The sequence below is a fragment of the Phoxinus phoxinus genome, assembly GCF_949152265.1.
Source record: "Phoxinus phoxinus genome assembly, chromosome: 1".
NCBI lineage: Eukaryota > Metazoa > Chordata > Actinopteri > Cypriniformes > Leuciscidae > Phoxinus > Phoxinus phoxinus.
In genome coordinates, this window is record NC_136876.1 from 18,279,061 (window position 1) to 18,296,494 (window position 17,434).

The 17,434-nt window shown below is 37.5% G+C and overlaps 1 protein-coding gene and 1 long non-coding RNA gene across 2 annotated transcripts; both read left to right on the forward strand.

Moving 5' to 3' along the window:
* Positions 1 to 1,961: 1,961 nt before the first annotated feature.
* Positions 1,962 to 3,354, forward strand: LOC306998551. The gene is made up of 3 exons (XR_013797584.1): positions 1,962 to 2,006; positions 3,116 to 3,136; positions 3,261 to 3,354. It is a non-coding gene; the product is annotated as an uncharacterized lncRNA (long non-coding RNA).
* A 10,232-nt stretch (positions 3,355 to 13,586) lies between these two features.
* ptger1c (prostaglandin E receptor 1c (subtype EP1)) lies at positions 13,587 to 14,835 on the forward strand (the record flags this gene model as incomplete). Its single annotated transcript, XM_079612680.1, has 2 exons — positions 13,587 to 14,494; positions 14,587 to 14,835. The coding sequence occupies exons 1-2, from the start codon at positions 13,607 to 13,609 to the stop codon at positions 14,833 to 14,835; spliced, it is 1,137 nt and encodes a 378-aa protein (XP_079468806.1). The 5' UTR covers positions 13,587 to 13,606.
* Between the last annotated feature and the right edge of the window lie 2,599 nt (positions 14,836 to 17,434).

Sequence of the window (17,434 nt, forward strand, 5' to 3'; positions counted from 1 at the left end):
GTGTAGGCAGTTCAATCAGTTACAAAATGTACAATTTAACCATGTCATCAACTGTGACTTAGCCAGCATAACACACACACACACACACACACACACCAAACTGTTGCAAGGAATGCACAAACTCCATTCTTATATGATTAAGCATGTTCCAAGTCACTTCCAAGTCACTGCATAATGTGGCTTGCATTGGAAGATTCCTGAACAAACACAGTGATAATTACATATACCTTCACAATTGTGATTGTTATTATATGGTTATATGGTTTATTGATACCATCTATTTAAATGTGTAAGTTATACTGACCGTTATACTTAAATTCCACTACCATTAAACTCCATCACAGTGAAGAATTGGATGCTTAAAATGGGACAACCCTACCATACAGGACCTTAAGAAACACTTGAGACCAGATGTACCAATCGCACTATAGCTGACCTGAACCCACTTTTTGATTTTGTTTTGTTATGTGTACTTTGCATTTCCTTACGGCTTATTAAGTTCATTCAGTCGTGTTCAGTCGTTAAGTGGCTATTAAGGTGCTTTTCAGGTGTCTCACACAAAGCAGTGTTTAACAAAGATAACCCCTTCATCCACTGAAGTCTGCCCAGACAACCGAGCTGGATCTTCTGAACCAATGTAGATGGCTGCCAAATCAACTGATTTGTTATTAGCTATAGGTAACATAATCTGACCAGAATTAGTCAGCTAAATAGCTAGCTAGCTATATTGACAAATGTAGGGTGCTAGGCTATACATGACTGTTTTCACAAAGATTTATTGCTACACCACATTGCTAAATTAAAACAATACTGAATCGACCTGAATGTAAACATTACCCTATATTACCACTAATAGCATTTGTCTTTTCTTAGCTACCCATAGTATGTAGATGCAAATTTGCATTCTATAATTTTGTCTAATTGTATAATTATTGCGTATAATTGTGTAATGATTAGGATAATTAATTAAATAAGCAGCACTGTTAGACTTTGCCGTAATTTTACAGTTACTTACCGCAAAAAAAGCCCAGTAAAATACCACTTATATTATTTACGGTTAACTACTGTAATATGCACTGCATTGTGGGTATTTTGTGTGAAATTTACAGTAACTTACTGTATATGGTAATTTACAGTACTTTACTGTTTACGCAAAAGCAGTAGTGCTACTGTAAATGAAGAAGACAGATTTCTTGAAGTGTGTAGGCTTCTTTTGACAAGGCCTGCCTCTCTGCAGTATATATGCATTGGCATATATGCAAAGCACTATACAGGAAAGAAAACATAAATAAATAATAATAAAAAAATATATATGAAAAAAATAAATAAAAAAATTATCAATACATTAATAAATTAAAAAAGGATTTTAAATACAGAAATGTTGGCCCTCTGAAAAGTATAATCATGCATAGTTATATACTAAATATATTAGTTTCACCTTTTAATTTGAATTACTGAAATACATGAACTTTTGCACAATATTTTTTATTTTTTTATATATAGTTGCCTAACTTGCCTAATCATTGCCTTATAATTCACGGGATGACTGCACTTGTGTTCATTGTGTACACAACGTGTATTAGGCTACTAGGGCTATATGCATGTTGTATTAATGTGTTAGGCCTATTAAAATGTCATATAAAAATGTTTTATAGTTCTTTCCCCTGTGTTCTGCAGATGAAAATCATGAATCTGCATTCTCAATAAGCAATGCACACGCTGGATGTTTAAAAGTTAAATAAAAAACACGTGGATGGAAGGATTTATTTTAATCCTATATAAATAAGTCATTTTTATATTAGCATTTTCTCCAAAAACTGGTTCCCATACATAGACATTAGACCTTATTTTTTATAATTTTATAAAATTACTATTTTAATTGTTGCTCGCGTGCAAAGCCCGCGCAACAGCCTCGCAGAATGTAGGTTTGTGTGTCACGCGCGCGCTTATCAGACGTCCCTGCTGAGAGTGGATCGCCACAGACGCCAGCTGTGAGTTTTTCTGAGGTAAGTAGGCTACTTTAACTGAACAAATTTCTTTTATGTTACTTTTACAGCGTAAACTATTACCAATATCAATTAAATATAGCTAAATGTATGAAGAAAGTAAATAATACAATCTAATAGGCTATTATTACTAAAAGGACAGTCTGAAGGAACTTAGTTTTCCTCAAAAACTGCCGCTTTCATATCCCATTATGTCTGACTGCCTTTTCCAGTCGATGGACCCAATCTAGTATTTACACAAACAATGGTTTTCCGTAATTTTTACGACCAGTTAAGGCATATTTTACTCGTCATTTAAAAAAATACCGTTAATGTGTGTGACGTTAGGCTATTTTGAAGTTACCTAGCGCGTTTTTTTCAAAGGCACTCTCTCGCGCTCTCGCTCCAGGCCGATTCTATGGGTGTGCTATGCACCCTCAAACGCAAGCAAGAGCACCCTCAATTGATACTGTAATAATATTTTGGCGCAACAGATTTGCCAAACGCCCCAGTGTATATTTGTGCTTATTTGTGTTCACGCTCTGGAGAACGGAAAATTAATCCATTTACAACGCGTTTTGCAGCGGTGAGCAGCAATGTAGCCAATCACAGATTACCGGTAGTTGTTGGTCTCATGAACGCAATGGCCAAACAAAGGTGTTCAAGTTAGTTAGTCAGAATCTACTCACCGCCCATAACGCCATTTAAATTCAGTGTCGATTTATGCAGGCTCGCGAATTTCGGGCTCGCGAACAAATGTCCTCTATTGAGGACAATAAAGAATTAATATGAATGTGAAATGAATATGAATCCTCTCATTAACAAAGTGTAAACACGATGTAAGAGATGTATGGGACCGACAGCTGCAAACTATTTCTGAAGTGACAGCTAAATTTACATAATAGTATCATACGTGCTGGATTCACTCTGCACAGGACAGACATGCTTAAAATAGTAACGCTTTTAACGCAATATAAAGGCAGGCTAATAGATTAATTGATACATTTTCATTGCAAAATATTTTAGAAATTCTATGCTAATTATTGGTAAAACGGCCCCCCTATCCCTTCCCCCTCTCCCTCCTGCATGTTGTAGGCTAAAAAGTTATATTCTCTTCTCTCTTTTTTCAGTGTCGATTGTCATCTGATTGTGTAAGTGATCAATCTAGCAGTCATAGATCTGTGATTAATCATGTTCATAACATATAGTCATTAGCCAATAATCATCGATGAAAAAATAATGTTTCTTCTTTTTCTCTTTTGTCTGTGTCAACAGGAGCTAACTACAGCCCAAAGGCTCTTTTAAGAGCCACAGCACTGAGGGTCTTTGGCTTTGTAAGTATATGTTTTGAGTAACTATCAGATGCATTATGTGATAATGGAGCCTTGCAGGCCCTACGCTTTCTTTAATTTATTCATTTAACCATATTAAATGTGTCATATTTTGGGCCCTGGTTTAACGATCTAAACGTATGATAGGGCCCTTTATGTCAAATTTATAAATGAATATAAATTGAGTTATAATAATACAACACAATCAGGAAGAATAAGTTATCAATCAAATTAAATCAGAATCAACCAAATTCATACTTCACAACACTGGAAAAAAGTTGTTTGCAACTTCCGGTTCACTGGGACTTAAATGAGCCTCAGAAGTGGCAGGAATGCATTTAAATTCTTGATAACAGTGTTATGAGATTAAAGTCAGCATTAAAATCAAGATTGACCCTATTTACTTTGTTAGCGCATATTACTAGTCTTGTGGTGAACAATGAATCCGTGCAAGTTAATACACAGAAAAAAAAATAGTTTGCCGTGGTAATCTATAATCAAAGTCTGAAAAGTTACTTCCGGTCTGAAATGGCTTTCTTTTTCTGATGATGTAGGCTTGACGGCTTGGGTTGGAAAACGCTTAACCACTCCCCTCAGACCGTTACTCTGCTTTGAGCAAGAGATGGAGAGGAGGAGCGCTAAAGTAAAACCCTGCCCTCTGTTCAATATTCTGTTTCACTTGGAAATACGTCACAACACTGGAGACAAGTCATTTGCAACTTCCGGTTCACGCGTACTTTAATGTTTTAAATAGAAGGTTTTGATTATAAAAATATAAATGATTTAAATAATACTTTAAAGGGTTAGTTCATCCAAAATTGATAATTCTGTCAGTAATTAATCACCCTCATGTTGTTCCAACCATGTAAGTCTTTCGTTCATCTTCCGAACACAATTTAGGATATTTTTTATGAGAGCTGTCTCACTCCACCATAGGCTTTCAGAGGGAATGAATCTTGCTGGCCCAGAAAAGTTATTAAAGAGATCATTAATAAATTCCAAGTGACTACAGTGGCTCAATCTTAAGTTTATCAAGCGACGAGAATATTTTTTGTTTGCAAAAAAAACACAAAAATAACAACTTTATTCCACTATTAATTTCCTTCTCTCTGGGCCTCGAGTGAGTTAACTAGTATAACTGTGCAGCGCGTCTGTGTTAGAAGGCCGCTTTTAAAGATGGCTACTGTATGTGTTAATATGAAAATGTAAGACCTGTGTTTGTTTTAAGATTCTTTTTAAGGATCAACCCTGAAGAGGTTGTGCACGGCCAAAGTTGGCACAGGTCGAAAGACAGGAGGTGTTGAAAAGAGAAAGGTGACTGCCATCAACTCCCGGGTAGCAACGTTTCTGCAGAGGCTCACCGAATTTGAGTGGAGAACATCAAATTAGGTAAGTTTCTTATGCAGGGCTGGACTGGTACAAAAAATTGGCCCGGACAGGCCACCACAATCAGTCAGACACCAACACCAGTACACAATTTTTGCAGTTCCATTAAATATTTGTCCCTGCTGTTCTCAGGGTGTCCGTGAATCCTTTAAAGGACAACTCCGGTGAAAAATGAACCTAGGGGTAATTAACACATGGTTACCGAGTAGATCGTTCTCTGGGATGCGTTTTCATGATAATCGAATGTAAAGAGTTTTATCTCTAAATACAGATTAGCTTATAACGCTAGTATATGGGGCAGAGAGTAAGTTAAAGTAAAACGCTAGTTAATACCACTAACAAGGCTCAAAATAGCCTCACACTACCAAGGTAGCATAATGAGGGTCCCTACATGCAAATCGAAGCATTGAGAACTTTGTACGTGTACAAACAGTTTAATAAGAAGATACTTAATAAAGACAGTACATTACGCGTATTCAGACACAGCCATCTTGGAAAACAGTCTCGACAAGTCGAGCAACGATTGCCATGCTAAGTGATTTGAACTGTGACTTGGAATCTTCTGTTGTTTCCGGAAGAAAGCACTGAACGCAACAGAGAAAATAAATAAATACAAATAATAATACAAAAATGAACAAGTCACAGTTCATATCACTTAGCACAGCGCTCGTTGCTCGACTTGTCGAGACTGTTTTCCAAGATGGCTGCTGTCTGTATACGCGTAATGTATTGTCTTTATTAAGTATCTTCTTATTATACTGTTTGTACACTTACAAAGTTCTCAATGCTTCGGTTTGCATGTAAGGACCCTCGTTATGCTACCGTGGTAGTGTGAGGCTATTTTGAGCCTTGTTAGTGGTATTAACTAGCGATTTACTTTAACTTACTCTCTGCCCCATATACTAGCGTTATAAGCTAATCTGTATTTAGAGATAAAACTCTTTACATTCGATTATCATTAAAACGCATTCCAGAGAACGATCTACTCTGTAACCATGTGCTAGGTTTATTTTTCACCGTAGTTTTCTTTTATAGGAACACTCCACAGTTTTTTTAAATAGGGCTTATTCACCGTCTTTCGTACATTTAGATAGGTGGGCAAATGCATTTGTCTCAGTGCATGCATTGTTTTAGTTTGACAGGGTCGGCGCTTGCTTAGCTTAACATAATGAATGGAATCATTTGTTGCCAGCTAGCATGTACTGAGTAAAAGTGATAAAAAATAAAACACCTAATTACTACTGCGTATTCACAAGTACAAATAGCGATGCAGATTAAGACTAGGTGATTTCCAAGGCAGATATTGACTTGGGACTATATCATGGTGAAGCACAGGCGAAGCACTGCTACTTGGGCGCAGAGATATCACGCAACACATGAAATCTGTCAACTTACCGGCGTGACCTGCACCGAGTATCTTCGCTTTTGGATTGTGTTGAGTTTATTTCAGTCGGCATAGGTTGGCATATTCCCCCACACTCACACCACCAGTTTGTGTTGGATCTCATCCTCACGTCCTCAGGTTGTTGAGCGATCGCAACCTCCTCCTCCTGTTGTTCTATTTCCAAAGCACGCAGCTCCTCTTCTGAAAACTCTGGTTCATAGAGGTATGGTTCTGGATCTTGACTGTCTGAGAAGTCACCCTCTTCATCTCTCACAAAATCAGCCATGTTCATCGCCATTTACTATGTCTACTGTAGGAAAAATAGCCAGCTACTATTATGTTGACTGGGATTTCATGTGTTGCGTGATATCTCTGCACTCAAGTAGCAGTGCTTCGCCTGTGCTTCACCCTAATATAGTCCCAAGTCAAAATCTGTCTAGGAAATCGCCTAGTCTTAATCTGCATCGCTATTTGTACTCGTTGTGAATATGCAGGCCACAAGAAGTAATTAGGTGTTTTTTTTATATCACTTTTACTCAGAACATGCTAGCTGGCAACAAAAGATTCATTATGCTAAGCTAAGCTAGTGGCGACCCTGCCAAACTAAAACAACGCATGCACTGAGACAAAAGTCTAAATTTAAGAAAGACGGTGATTAAGCTCATATTACATGTGCGGTGCTACCAAATCTGGTGCTGGTGCTACAATCTGTAGAACTTGCTGTTTGAGTGTGTTATGTCCAAGGATGTATTTGTTTTGTTTTTTTATTTATTTTCCCCTTTCTCCCTGTTTCTCTCTCTCTACTTCCCATAAGCAGAAAGGAATTGCTGCCACCTGACGCCAATGATCGGGTGTAAATCTGCTGTGATTGGAGGAGAGGAAGCTTTGGGGGCAAAAGCAGCACCATTCCTCAGATCAGTTATTTATTTGTAAACTTTTGTTGTATTGTTCTTTATCATACAAATGTATATTGTTATTTATTTGGGATTAGTAGAGAGGTGGGTGCCATTTCCTTTTGATTTAATTTCCTCTTGTTTTAGCTGAGAACTGTTTGTGTATTTTGTACTTGATTTAAAAAAAAAAAAAATTTTTGCGTATTGTCATGATCTGCTTTTATTTGTTATGCATGAATTTCTCTTTTAAATGTTGCATCACAATAAGTAAATTGAATGTAATTAATTGTGATAGTAAATAATAAATATGCTGATGTACATGAAATCAAGTAACTTTTTTGGAATTTATTCAATTCAATAGCATTAATAGTGTAAAATAAATGAAAAATAAGTTGCAGTAAGGGTATTGTACTGTAAAATGAAACTGCGGTAAGGGCATCATACTGTAAAATTAAATTGCAGTAAGGCATCTTACTGTAAAATGAAATTGCAGTAAGGAAATCATACTGTAAAATGAAATTGCAGTAAGGGTATCTTACTGTAAAATGAAATTGCGGTAAGGGTATCTTACTGTAAAATGAAATTGCGGTAAGGCCATCTTACTGTAAAATAAAATTGCAGTAAGGGCATCATACCGTAAAACACATTTACAGGTAAGCTACAGTAAAGTGGAACTTACAGTAACTTACTGGCAATAGTGCTGCCAGTAAGTTACCGCAAAAATACAATAAAATGTCTAACAGTGAGCTTCTCTGTAAAAAAAAAAAAAATAAGTTAAGTTTGTGAACATACTGTTGATGGCAGAAATCTTAGCCTATACTGTTCAGGTCACTTTGACTTTCTATCCACCAACTCAGAGGAACCAAGTAATTTATCATGAATTTAAACTGTCATTCAAGAAAATGTTCTCTACAGAAAGACACATGACATGGTTCAAGATCTGCCTCAATAGTCATTGGGCATCAACACTTCCGCAGCAGGGGATCACGAAGCCGGTGGTGCACATTATAATGCATAGAGAGACACTGAGCAGTGAAAAAGAAACAGGGAATTGAATTGGACTCTGTTTCAACATGGATGAACAGAGACAGATAAACTGGAGAAGGCTTATCTTAATTATATTTGTTCTCTCTGTCTTCCATTATGAAGTTTATAATCGCCTAAAGGACTAAAAGCAGACTATCTGTGGTGGAGATACTCAGAAAAAAAGCTCAAGGTTAAAAAGTCCAAGACACTAAATAGTATTAAAAAAAGAAGAAGAAAGATTAAAGTAAAATAAAATAAAATAAAAATTAGGATAATGTTTATTTATCCAGGTTAAAATGGTCCCACATCGCCTGGTCCAATCACAAAAATGATACAGCTGATACATTATATAGGCTATAAATACTTGAGAGGTAATGAAAGGTATAGGCCAATAAATAAACATTTAACTGAACATATGCAGAAGTAAATGTTACCTCAAAATCGTAATCAAATTTTAAATTTAACTTACTTCAAAAAGTTAATTTACTTCCAAATTAAACTATATCATGTTTTATTCATCAATATTTAAAAAAAAAAAAAAAAGTTTCAATTGCTGTTTTTGAGGAGATAACACAGCCAGTCTATTATGCCATATGCCAGTTTAGCTAGTTTTTCCCAAATGACAGCTGGCAAAATAAATATTTTCTTTTATAATTTGGCAATCCTGTGTTGTGCTTTTTATTATGCACATTTGGAATTGTTCTTCCCTGCTGGAGTGGCCCAGTCAGAACAGACATGCAGCTCATGTTTCCCAGTTGAGAACCAAAAGCGTTTGAATAATCTTGTTTTTAGGCAACCAATTATATTTTGGTCCGTTTTAATATCTAACGGTTGAGGCTATTATTATAAATATTATGTTTTTAAATATGAAACTTTTAAAAAATATATATATATTTTAGAGAAAAAAAGCAATACATCATTGATCTCAGAAGGGAATACACACATAATCGAATAAGCTAGGGAAATCACTGTCATTATGAGTTTCTTTGGCAATTTCAATCCACAGGTGCTCCATGCCGTGGGCGAAGACTTTTAACATCTTGCTCCCTCAGGAGCAAAATTGGATTGCAGCTCAGTTATTGTCAGCAGATGTTTAGATATTTAATTTTCTCAAAAGTACATACAGTACAATGGAACTGAGTGTTGCACACTCACAAGACCTGATATCTAAACCCTGACTCAAATAAATGATGTGTAACCTCAGCAATGAACAGCTTGAGTATTGTGTGTTTTTAAAGAAAACGTGGATGCTTTTCAAGGTTAAGGTCGAATATGGAGAAAGGAGAGAGAGAAAGAGGGATGAGGAGTGGGGGAGAGAGAGAGGGCTGTTTTGCTCCACGACTGTAGAGTGATAAGAGGTAGAGAGCTGCCTGAAGCACATGGGAGAAGTGCTGCTGTCGCTGATATATACAGGACAAACAGACACTGGGACGCTGGGTGAGTCAAGCACACATCTCTTCTTCTGTTTTAGCCCTTCATTTCATACATGCATATCATCTTGGTGAGGCTTTTTGAATGACCATTTATGATGTGATTTAATGACTATGACTTTAATTGCCATCAACACCCATGAGGATGATATCATGAGAGCTACATTTATTCGATTTGTCTCAAAGTTGATTTCTTTTCTTCTCATAATTGGGAATCTGACAGGATTGAAAATAGTGCCCATTTAGATACTGTATTATATTGTAAATCAAAGTCTGAAGGAAAAATATGGTCCTTCCAGAGTCTCTGGCTCGATTTGAGAAAGCAATGCCGAGACATATCAAAATGTTTTAAAGGGTCATAAAATACTACTTTAAAATGCGACGGCATTGAGTGAAATGTTCTTGAAATTCCTCACAGACGGACTGGGCTCTCAGTGACCTGATATGGTCATACTGGTTTCCTGCTGCGGCTCTTTAACACAGTCCTCACACTTTCTCACAATGGAAATATAGCTGCGTTTTTTCAGTCTTCTGCTATCAATAATCTCACATTAAAATCAATCCGATTGTCCCCATGGTGCCCAGGAAAGCAGAATAATTTTAAAAGAAAGGTAAAATTTAAAGGCTAAATGTGTGAATGCACAGAGGGAGAACAAAGGGTAGGGAACTGTAACAAAAATAACAATTTGCCGAGTTTCGAGAGGCGCACTGATTACTCCATTACAGCCTCTCAGCAGGTTTAATTTTGGGGCATTGTGGGGCAGCATGACTTTTTAGTTGAAAAGAAGAAAGACTAAAAGACAGACAGAGTCTGCCTTTTGAAGTCTCTCAAGTCCATTTTCTGAGAGTGAAAAACCCTCACCACCACACCACGAGATATTATCCCATCTTTGTCTGTCTAAAAGAAAAAAACAAGAGTTTCTGATGGAGAATATGGCAGTCAGCAGCTGTTGGACAAGAATGCACGGCATTTTAAGAAAATACTGTGACAAGTTATTTTGTCACTGTAAAGGTGGTGTCACATTAGCTAAATTTTGCGGTATATTGTCAATAGTGCATGAAGCACCGTTCACACAGAAGACACTTTCAAATCAAGCAGCTTTCTGTTCAAAACAGAAACCGTTGAAATAACTGATTGCGTGAATTTCCTATTGAAAAGACTGGACAATTTCAGACAAAATTGACCGCACCTTAATACCAGCCCTTATGCAAATTAATCATGGTTTTACTACAAAAAAAACATGGTTATTGTATTAAACACTACAAATTAACCATGGTTTTGCTACACTAACCGTAGTTTAACCATGGTAGCCTACTTGTAGTAAAACTGAGGAAATGGTAATCAATCTGCCAAACAACTATTGTTACTACACTTTTAAACCATGGCTAATTTTCGTAAGGGGGTGTTTTTAAGAACAGGGCAATCAAAATGGGAGCTTTTTGTTCATGTCCGTTAGCTGCTAGTGCTAGTGAACTTTTAACAGTTAAACCTTTACAGTTTACAGTCTTTCTCTCCCAGCAAACGGACCACAATTATCGACTCTTTTTGGACTATATTTACAGATCCAACTTTTTGTCCAAAAGTGCTTTCTTGAATGAGAATGTCCCCTCCCGCTAAATTATAAATACCACCTGATTCTAACTAGCAATAGTAGAAAATCAAGGTTTATTGGCTTTGACGCTGTGGAAATAAGTCAAAACAGAAAGAAAAAACTGCACTCAACAAGACGTTTCATGAGCTCTTTGTGCGTGTAACATTGTTTGTGCAAAGAAAAAAGCACTTTAATTGTTTCAAAATGTTAACGTTGTTGTAAAAGAATTAGGCTATGTCTTATCTAAAATGCTTCTGATTCTCATTTGTAAGTCGCTTTTGATGAAAGTCTCTGCTTGGTACATAAATAGGTTGATTTAGTCAAGTAAGGCAGTTGATTTTATGGGTCAGAACAGCTAGTTAAAAACAACACATTTGCACTCCATACTAGCAATAATGATGACAGAACCACTGTGTGGAAACAACAAGAACAAATCTAATGCTAGCAAACAGATTCAGGAGAGGGGACAACACAAAGGCGTGAATTAAGGGAGCAGAGGGTGACAGTGCTGGAGGGAGAGGAAGATAAATGAAGGGATTTTTGGCACGGCAGCAGTGGGAAAAGGACAGATACACTGAAAGATTGACCCGCGTGAGAAGATCATTTTTCATTCAATTTTCATTCATTCAATTCAAGTCAAGTCATTCATTTATATAGCGCTTTTAACAATATAGATTGTTTCAAAGCAGCTTTACAGTGACGATGGGAAATTAAAGTAACAGAGATTGTTTTAGCTTAACAACAGCTCTAGAATAAAGTTATTTTCCAGCTAAAGTTAGTTTTGATTGATTCACTTCCGTTGTATCATTAGTCATTAACTTAATTTAGGTCATTAACTCATTAATTAAGGCCGCTTACACAACACCGTTTTAACTGCAAACAGAAAAGTTATAATTAATTCCATAAATAGCAACAAAACTTTACCCATAATGCAGCCAACCGTAAAAATGTGCATATTTATTTATTTTGCCCTCAATTATGTGCCTTCATAGTAATAACTCTTTCTGTTTGTAGCAAGGGTGTTTTCTCAGAGGAGGCAATGAAGGCATTGCATCCTTAAATAATTGGATGAGCAAATTCAACAGTACAAAAATAAAACAAAACAGAAATCTGAAATGAAGTATATAAAGAAAGTATATAATTTAAACACTATTGAATAATAAAAATCATAAAAGAGTAGCTCTTTCTCTTTGAGTAGCTTGTTCTTAACATTGTTGAGATTTACGCTCTCAGTGCAATAATACTTTGTCTTGTTCTTTGTGTATTCTTATTTTGTAGCCTACCTTTTATTTGTATTTAAATGTATTACTGTTGATCTGCTATAGTACATATACACACACATATAGTTCCTCTCTATTGTTTTTCATAGGTAACTAACGAACTGTTCACCCAAAAATGAAATTATGTAAGCATTTACTTATGTTGTTCCAAACCTGTATGGGTTTTTTTCTTCAGCTGAACCCAAAAGAAGATATTTTGAAGAAACAGTTGACAGTAGCCAATGACTTCTATTGTAGTAAAAAAATACAATTAAAGTCAATGGGGTCCATCAACTGATTAACAACATTCTTCAAAAGAAACTCATACGGGTTTGGAACAACATGAGAGAGTAAATTATGATAGTTCTGAAACTTTGTTATTTTATTCACAGGTCCGCGGGGGGAAAAAACACAGACCTGGCTTAAACTACGGGTGATTCAGGCTCGAATAGAGTCTGCTTTAACATCGCCATTTTTTTACTGTTAATGCGTTATTGTTTGTTAACTTCCCCTAAATTCAACACAAGAGACATTTTCTTCACACACAGTAAACAGGGTTACTGTCTGAACACATTTTTCCGCCTCCTTTTGATTGACAGGATATAATCGGCCCTGATATTCGGCTGTTTTTATTGGCAGATTATTGGCCGATACATCGGTGCATTCCTAAAAAACTGATTTTTATTAGACCTACTTGAAATACATTAAACATTAACTGAAATCGTATCTTCAGTTTCCAAAACAACATTTAAAATTAAATATAATAAAAGTATTTAAAATATAATCAGACATATTTTAAAATATATATATAATTACTATAAATTTAACAAAAAAAAAAAAAGACTTACAAGAAGTGCATTAATGATACTAAAATAACTCTGGTGTCAAAGTAAATCCATCTGGCAACGGGTTGAATGTAAGAGTTTTCCAAATAACTGTTAACATATTTTCAATGTCACATTTGTATTAAAAATTATTCAATTCTATAATTATTCAATTATAATTCAATTGTTAGGCCAAGCGGCTTGCTCAGTCGTGTCTTCCTGTCAGCAATATTTATTTCTACTGAGCCAGCATCATTTTGCTATATATGGATGCCAGAGTTTTCCTCAAGCAAGATTCCAGTCTTGAATTTTAATGTAGACTTCAGACGTGAAAATCGTGTCTGAATTGCTCTCTCTCTCTGAATGATTTTGCTTACAGCAATAGATGAATCCATTCTTACTGACCACGGTTACAACCAAGCTCCCAGCAGGAGCGTCCCTGGAGAGAAACATTCATCACAGACCCTCACCTTTAAGGATTTCCTTCAGCCACACCATGGATATTCTTTTCGCCTCTTCCTTCCCCGTTTTATGCCAGCAATCTGAATATAATCTCACAACTCTCTGTCCCGACAACCAAAAAGTAAACTCAACAACTCCTGCTCTGGTTAACCCACCAGCGTTTGGGATGTCCTACTTCACCATGACCCTCGGTGCCCTCTCAAACCTAACCGCTCTGGCGATCCTAGCCCATTCCTACGCCTGCTTCCGCCGACGGGCCAAAGCGCCGTTCCTCCTGCTGGCTTCAGCCCTGCTTCTGAGCGACCTGGCAGGTCACCTGATCACAGGCGCTTTTGCACTTCACCTCCATCTTGAAAGGGTGAAGCATCACAGGGCGGCAGTAGCAGTGGAGCCTCCTCAGGTTTACTGTAAACTATTTGGAGCATGCATGGTGTTTTTCGGCCTTTGCCCGCTCCTGCTGGGCAGTGCGATGGCAGTGGAGCGCTGCATAGGCATCACGAAACCTCTCCTGCACCCGGCGGTTGTCACCATGACACGCGTCCGCTTCACCGTGCTCCTGATCGCCTCCACGGCTCTCACTTTGGCGGGACTCCCTCTGCTGAAAGTGGGCAACTACAAACCGCAGTTTCCCGGCACCTGGTGTTTCTTACCTGTGAACGGTCCACTTTCAATCGCTGACGCCAACCTTGCTTTGGCTTTTTCCATACTGGGGCTTGTAACATTGAGCATCTCAGTTGTGTCTAATACTATAAGCGGGCTGAAATTGCTCCAGGCAAGGTTTAAGGACCGATGTGTTAAGTTAAACGCTGCTCGGAAACATGCATCCTTCTCATCTTCGTCTCTGCATTCCCTGGATGTGGAAATGATGACTCAGCTGGCCGGGATAACAATGGTCTCCTGCATCTGCTGGAGTCCCTTTCTTGTGAGTGAGGCGTTGTGCATTCGATAAACACTTGTGTTTCACCGCATTTGTGTTTTCTGGACTTTTTGACTGTTATCCTCTTCATTTCACAGATTTACATCCTCATATCCGTTGGCAGGTTTTATAAAGGAATCAGCAGACCGGTCCGCCACTGTGAGAAGCTGTTCCTCTTGGCTCTGCGCTTGGCTAGCTGGAACCAGATTCTGGATCCATGGGTTTACATCCTCCTGCGGCGAGCGGTTCTGCGCAGAGTCCTTCGGCTGCTGCAACCGGACAGAGCCGTGTTTACACAGAGCAGCTCTTACAGAGATTCGCACAGAAAGCAAATGAGTTTACACTGATTACACATTTGTTTACACTAATATTTCGTGGGGTCATTCACCAGAAATATATGAAATTAAATATTTATAAAGAATTTGTGTGATTAAGAAGTGAAAAAGAAGTGCGCTTAACTGATTGAATGTGTACATACTTTAAAGTCTCAAAAGGATTTTTTTTTTTTCACAAGTGGACGACGCTAAATACAGGTGTAAACGGGGTCTAAAATTATTTAAGCTTGTCTACTTTCAACCACTCCCAGAGGTCGAATGTGTTCGAATAGACATACTGCATACTGACATGATGTGGGAATATTAGTGGACAAAAGAGATGGATTAAAACACCAGGTGTAAACGAGAATGTGTCTGCCTCGCCTTCTTGTGACCCCTTTGAGAATCTTAATACCGGGTGTAAACAGGGCCGAAGTGTGTTGAAAGAAAGTACACTTTCATGACTATGGGCCCTATCTTGCACCCAGCGCAATTGACTTTGAACACCGACGCATGTATCATTCCTATTTTGCACCCACGCACAGCGGACTTTTCCCTCCACAGACGCACATCGGTAAATTAGGGAATGAACTTGCGCTCGCGGGGGCGGTTCAGCGCAAAGAGGAGGCGTGTTCCGGCGCAAAACTTCCATGGTGCTATTTTCCAGTTTTAGAAAGCAATTGTGCCACTGACCAGGAAAAAAACAGTCTAAAGACAGTGGCGCGTTGCGCGTTAGTGATATGGTATTTTAAGGGCGCGTGCTTGGCCATAATGTAGCGTGTTAACGCGCATCCACTTTGATTCTCTAATCATTATAAACAGACGCAGCAGTTTTCATTTTTGCAAATCATACATTATTACAAGGAAAAATATTAACACACGAGGGAAATCATTGTTGTGTCCGTGAAGATGTGAAAAAGATTTTTTATCTAGATTAGGCTACACATTTACCCAAATTATACGCCTGTTTAAGCGAATCTAATTTAGGTGGGTTTCTCCCATCATCCCCAATGTCACTTCTCTGTGTTTTACGGCCCTGACGAGAACGTCGGTCTCCTCGGCTGTGAACCGCTCCTGGTGTGCGCCTGGCAAATCCGCCGTTATAATAGCGATCCGCCATGGAACAAGCGCGCCTGCTCTTAAAGGGAATGTGAGAGGACGCTCTGATTGGTTTATTTCACGTTACGCCCAAACCACACCTATGAATAATGAAGCTACTTCAGACCAACCCCTTTTAGATTTGCGCCAGGTGCAAGAGGCATTTATCCCGCCGGGAAAATAGCAACAGCGCCGGAATCCGCCCACAAAGTTACTTGCGCTTTGCGCTTTGACACTTGCGTTTCAGATCGTTAAAATAGGGCCCTATATGACTTAGCACACTTAAATATACTTTTTTTTTAAATGCCCTTTTTAAATAATGTCAAATTAAACATTTTATTTGAAAGTACATATTACATTATTATGTTTTAATAATCTTATGCTGTGATTTAAAGTACACTTATTTTAATGTGTTGACTAACATACTAAAGCACACATACAGTGGTGGCCAAAATTATTAGAACACTTGGCATATTTAAGAGGTTTCAGTTGTTATTTTTCAAGAGGAAAATTACCCTAAACATTCTTCTAACTATTGCCGGGGCTTCCTATGAATTCCCTAATTTGGGGCGAGTTGAAAAATAAACTGCACAGAACAGATCTATTGTACATTCAAAGGAGGCCAAAGCCAAGCCTTTGGCTTTCCATTAGTGAAAACCATTAGTGTTGAAATTCTCAGGAAATATATTGACACTATAATGCCAGAAAGGTGTGCTGGTGTAATTGCTGCAAAAGGTGGACATACCAAAATATTAAAGGTAAAAGTGGATAAAAACAGTACGACTCACTTCATCTGATATTTGTTGTGCTCATAGCAACCATCTGCATGTTTCCTGAACATTATGAAATGAAATCATGTTTTGGAGGCAAAAAAAAGTTCATATTTTCAGATCTGTCAGGTGTTCTAATAATTTTGGCCACATGTAATGACATTACAATATTTTAACTTTATCATTACAAATGTGTAAATAAATAAGTATTTAAATTACATGTTTCAATAGAAATAACATTACAGTATATTTTAGTTTACCCTAAATCTTCCTTGTCATTAATTTAATTAATTTAAACATTTCAATGTTTGCTAAAGTGTAACTTCTTTTTCACAAGGCTTGACCTAATAGTTCATTTATTTATTACCATATTTATCATAGTAACCATCAAAATACTATAGTTACAACCAAAGACCCCATAGTAGGCTACATGGAGAAAGCAAAGAAATCTGTATGCATTTCCATTCATTGAGCCTCACAAAAAATTATGTCAGTGGTAATTTAAAACATCTACAATTATGATACATATAATTTTAATGGATAGGATATGCTCTTTTAAAAATATTTATATAGGCTAATACAACAGCCAGTGTGTGTGTGTGTGTGTGTGTGTGTGTGTGTGTGTGTGTGTGTGTGTGTGTGTGTGTGTGTGTGTGTGTGTGTGTGTGTGTGTGTGTGTGTGGGCTTGGTTTATTATGCATTGTGGGAACCGAATGTCCCCACAAGGATAGTAAAACCTGAGATCACCTCCATTGTGGGGACCA